The 5,000-nt window shown below is 48.2% G+C and overlaps 1 protein-coding gene across 5 annotated transcripts in view; it reads right to left on the bottom strand.

Annotated features, from left to right (window-relative positions):
• The window catches only part of LOC126571844 (homeobox protein onecut), a 9,514-nt gene extending 9,272 nt beyond the window's left edge, over positions 1 to 242 (bottom strand). For all 5 annotated transcript variants that reach the window (XM_050230678.1, XM_050230696.1, XM_050230688.1 and 2 more), the window contains exon 1: positions 61 to 242. Coding sequence is in view for 1 of the 5 variants with exons in the window: in XM_050230688.1 (XP_050086645.1) it covers positions 61 to 77 (17 nt within the window). In the remaining 4 variants the exon portion in view is untranslated. The remainder of the gene's footprint in view (positions 1 to 60) is intronic.
• Between the last annotated feature and the right edge of the window lie 4,758 nt (positions 243 to 5,000).

Here is a 5,000-nt window from a genome sequence, read left to right as displayed (position 1 = left end):
TGTCGCCGCGGGGCAGACAGGCGGCCAGGCACGGCCTGTCCACTAACCACCTGACGGTACCTGAAGTCATATTCCATCGAGATTTTCGGGGGGGGGGGCTGCGGGTCCTCCTGCTTGCAAGGTGCGCACTCGTTATTTATGAACACAACACTTCTTGTTTTATCAATGCGAGAATGTTTTCAAATACAGGACACAGGCTCCGGACGAGGCATGCAACGAGGGGCACACGCGTGCGCTACGCAGTCCTGTGGCAGTGCGGTGGCCGCTGAAATGCCCCCGGCTCGGTACGGTACGCGGCGCCGTACCGGCGGGATACGGCGCGGACGTCCTTGCGCGCGGTGGGCATCGTTGGATTTTCGAGCGGCATGCACGGTCCAGGACGAGAAAAATCGAGCTATTCCAAGGGGGTGGTATGAAACCAATAGCCTCTCGAAAAAAGGGATATTTTTGGCGATTTTTTTTTTATGAAGGAACCATTCAACTTTATACTCTCAAGTGAATGTCACATTAAACTATAACTTTTGAAGAATATTTGGTGCGATTTTGAGGAGGATTCATTGAAAACTTCATCCATGGCAACAAAAATATGAAGGTGCGTCTGCCGAAAGGCACTTTACCCGGTGGCCATCGTTGCTACCTGATGGGTGATCAGAAAAATACAAATCGATACTCGTTTGAAAGGTTACAAGTTTATCTAGGTAGTCCCGGAGAGTTTTTGTTGATATTCCTATTTTTCGCTTTTTGGCAGATTTTTGAAGTTGAAAAAGTGATGCTTTTTGCGATTTTGCCTAAAAGCGCGATTTTTGGCGATTTGTTTTAAAAAAAGTAACAGCAATTTTCATGAAATCTCGACAGGGCTACCTGGCAAAAAGTGTACAGATTATGTATTAAAAATTTCAAGTCGATTGGCCAAGCACTTTTTATGCTACGGGATGGTCCGCGACATTGAGCACGGTGACGGCGATTTGTCAAACCGGGTTCGCCCGTTGAAGTCTTTTGTTTCCTACCAAAAGCAGCTCATGTTTGATGATTTGTTTTAAACAAAAGTATCAACCCATATGTATTTTTGTAAATGCCATAATAAACTACAACTTTTGAAGAACGTTTGGTCATATTTTGGGAAAGATTTATGAAAAACTTCATCCGTGGCTTGAGATCTAAGAATGAATATCGGAAAAAAATGTACCTTTTTCGGTGCTAATCATACCGTAACTGCGTGATGGGTGATCAGAAATGTACAAATCGATATTCATTGGATAGATTATAAGTTTATCTAAGTAGCTCTGTTGAGTTTTTGTTGAATTTCCCATTTTAAGATTTTTGGCAGCGGTTTGAAGTGGAAAAAGTGATGCTTTTTGCGATTTTGCCAAAAGCTACGAATTTTAAAGATTTGTTGAAAAAAAAGTAACAGCAATTTTCATGAAATCTCGACGGGGCTTCCTGGCAAAGAGTGTACAGATTATGTGTTAAAAGTTTCAAATTGATCGGTGCAGTAGTTTCTACGGTACTGGATGGCCACCGCGCTCTTTGAAAATGCATAATGCATGAGGTGCGTTTTTTTTACAAAATTCTCTACATCTTTGTCAGTATTGCTTCGATTGGCCCAAAACTTTTACACAATACTCTTGAAAGGATCAGCATTCGGGGAAAAATGTCGAAAAAAAGGATGTGTCACAAAAAATAATGGATGCAGATATTATTATTCTACCCACCAAAAAGGACCAAACACATTTTCCTGTGAACAGCGAGTCTTACCGGAATAAAACCCCGGCTAGTCGAGTCCCCCCGGTTCCGGGAACGATGACATTCGAGCAGTTTCGAGAAAAGGGCACTGATCAGTGCTAGGGTTGACAGTGTCGCAGCGTCAGCCGCTCGCCCGGGGTAGGCATTGTGTTTGTGGCCGCACTGTCACCGTCACTGTCTGCGCGTGCACATTTCACCGTACCGTAGGCGCAACAACGGCAACAACGGCAACGGTGGAGGGTGACACTCGCGAACGGCCAGGCAGCCAGGCGTCGTCGTCGTCGTCGCACCTTTGTACAACTTCGTTCGTTCGTTCGTTCAGCGTTAGTTTCCCTGCTACCCTTTCACTCTCTCTCTCTCTCTCTCGCTCTCATTCTCGTTCACTGGTTTTTATTCCATTGGATTTTTAAGCAAATTTCCATTTTTTAAGTAGTGGCCCGGGGCCGCCAAATCCCCCGGGCGAGGGAGGTGGGTGAACCCCACAGAACCACCAAAAAAAAAAAAAAAGAAAAAAAGCTAAAGCGCCATCATGACGGGCGCTCGACGGGTGCGTGGTTTGCACGGGGGTGTCGTTGCTCGTTACGGATCTTTCATCTTTCGTTTGAGTGTTACGGTAAAGTTGATCCGTGTAGCGTGTGTGCGTGTGTGTGTTAATGCTGTGGCTGCGCTCTCCCGATCTCACCACCCCCGCTCCCCAAAAAACTCCCTTTCTCCAGCTTTTACCCCCATTCCGTGTGCCCTTCCCTAGGCGCTTCCCGTTTTTTTCAGGGCAACCCTCCCAGCATCATCATCAGCAGCATCAGCAGCACCGTCATCTTGGGTAAAGGGGAAGGGGAGGGGCGGCCTTCGCTTCCCTGGTGGTGGTGGTGGTGGTGGTGGTGGTGATGGAATAGCGAATCGTTATTCGTGTGTCTGTGCGTGCCCCTGGTGTCAATGTGTATATGCAAAAAACTATGCTGCGACCACCCCCTTCAACCCCCCCCCCCCCATCCCCTCACCATCCTTTTAAATATCCTTTTCACCCCGCTAACACCCTTTTCGTGGTGGTGCAACTCCCTACACTCCCCCACCACCCCCGTGAATGAGAAGATGAGAACGTGACCCGAATTGCCACCCCCTCTTCTTCTTCTTCTTCTTCTGTTTTTTTTTCCTATCTTACCTTGCTTCTCCAGCCTCCCCCCCATCCCCCCTTTTCCGACGAAGGCCGCCAAGTCCCTCATCCAAGGGTGTGTTTGTGAGTGTGCGGCAGTGAGTGATTTTTCGGAACCCCCCCCCCCCGCCCCCTCCAATACCGCGCCTCCATCGTTCACGTGCGTAGAAAAGCGTCAATTTAATCAGCTCCAGCTCTCCACCCCCCACCCCTCCCTACCTCGTTGCACTTGCATGGGAAGGGCACCGAGGTCAATCAATTAGTGGCAGCCCGCAAGTGAGTGTGAAACGCCAAGCGAACGGCCATAATCTGATCTAGCGCGATGCGCGACACCAGCTAGCAGCCAGCAGCAGCCAGTGAGAACCATCTTCATCCCCCGCCCGCCCCCCCCCCCCTCTCCCCCGAAAAAGTGTCATGAGCGCGGGCGCGCGCGCGCGCGCGCACACAAATGTGTGCATGTGGTGTGAGTGAGTGTGTGCATCCATCCGGAAATCGTCACTTTCTCTTCTACCCTTCCCGCCTACCACTACGCCCGGCATTCATCCGCATCCAATCAACGAAGCTCGCGGCTACAATCAAACTAATCCCTTCCGGAAAATGCGCTCTCGTCGCGTCGCCTGTATGTGTGCCCTGTGTATGTGTGTGCGCGCGCGTGCGCCTGTGTGTCTGTCTGTCTGTCTGTTTGTTTGTGTGTATTTGTATGTGTGCACGGTCGGGTGTGGGCGCGGGCGCAAGCGGTTGTTGCCCCATCCCGCTGCTCCGCGGCCCATTGGGGTCCCTGTTTGCTTTACACACCCACTCGTGTAGAGCAGCGCAGGGACGCCAACCGCCACCCCAACACACTCACACACAGATACACCCTGCAAACGATGGCAAGGGTGATTTTCCGGTAGCATGGCGACAACTGCTCGGCGACCTGAGACGCCATATATGCAGATGATGAGCATTTTAAGCAAACAACCGAGCATACCTCGCTCGCGCTCTCTCTCTCTCTCTCTCTCTCGCGCACAATAAAACGCACTCCAACAACCCTATCAATGCTCACCAACTGCTGCCTGCTGCTTGCGCTGTGTCTGCGTCGCTGATCCGCTTACCGAAAAGGTGTAAAGGGCCCACAACTGGGCCGAAAAACGTGATTTTTTTGGGAGGGGGGGGGGGGGGGGGAGCTGCGCTTGCGGGAGTGCATCTCGCTGGCGCTGGCGCGCAACCTGTGGCCCCTGCACGCCCAGGCTTCATTGTTGCTTTTCTTTTTTTAAACAAAGAAGATTCGAAGAGGCACCACAAAAGGCACGCTCGGATGAGAGGGTTTTGGCGGTATTTGTTTTGTTTTTCCAATTTGCTTCACTTTTTTGTTTTGTCGTTCCAAGGGATCCAAGGTTTTAACGCTATCCTAGTTATCCCTCTCCACTTCCTCACCACTCTGGATCGTCCATTTTTTTAAACGTATACATTACTGACAGCCATAGCTTAAACTAATCAAACCTGTTTCAGTATTATTATCTCTCTTTCTCTCTCTCTCCTTATCGTACTAAATGAATACTAAATGAATATTAACTTTTGTAACCAACAATACCATTATCGCATTTATTAAGAATTTATATTTATATATATTCTCAAACACTGTGTTACAAATCCTGCAAGCCCATGCAAGTGCTTCAGAGATCAATTTCAATATTCCATTTTACCTTTTAGCAGGAACTAACTAATCGAATTTAGTGTGCTGTACAGCTGGTTTTCAGTGGAACAAGCGTTGAGCGTCTCTGCGTTGAATAAATGGTTGAAGCAATTTAAATCAGCGTGTTATCTGTTTTTTTTTTCTACATTCTACGTTGGTCTTTCTAAAATATGCATTCTACGCCTTTTCTTCGCTTTGAAATTGTTAACAATTATGTGCCTTTTGTTTTTACTGCTGCAAGCTAAACAACCAGTGCTGGTGCTATCTCTCTCTATCTCTCTATTTATATCAATACATCCCGTATCTACCTGTTTTTGCGTACACCTGAGTGGGTTAAAAAAAAGATTAATTAAAAAATTAAATCACCAGCAGCAAATACCGAAGGGAATCCTCGAAGAGTGTGCCGTGAACCGTTTGGGGGCGCCCGTGCAT

Source organism: Anopheles aquasalis, chromosome X, assembly GCF_943734665.1.
Source record: "Anopheles aquasalis chromosome X, idAnoAquaMG_Q_19, whole genome shotgun sequence".
NCBI classification, from domain to species: Eukaryota; Metazoa; Arthropoda; class Insecta; order Diptera; family Culicidae; genus Anopheles; species Anopheles aquasalis.
This window is presented reverse-complemented; position numbering and strand designations above follow the sequence as displayed.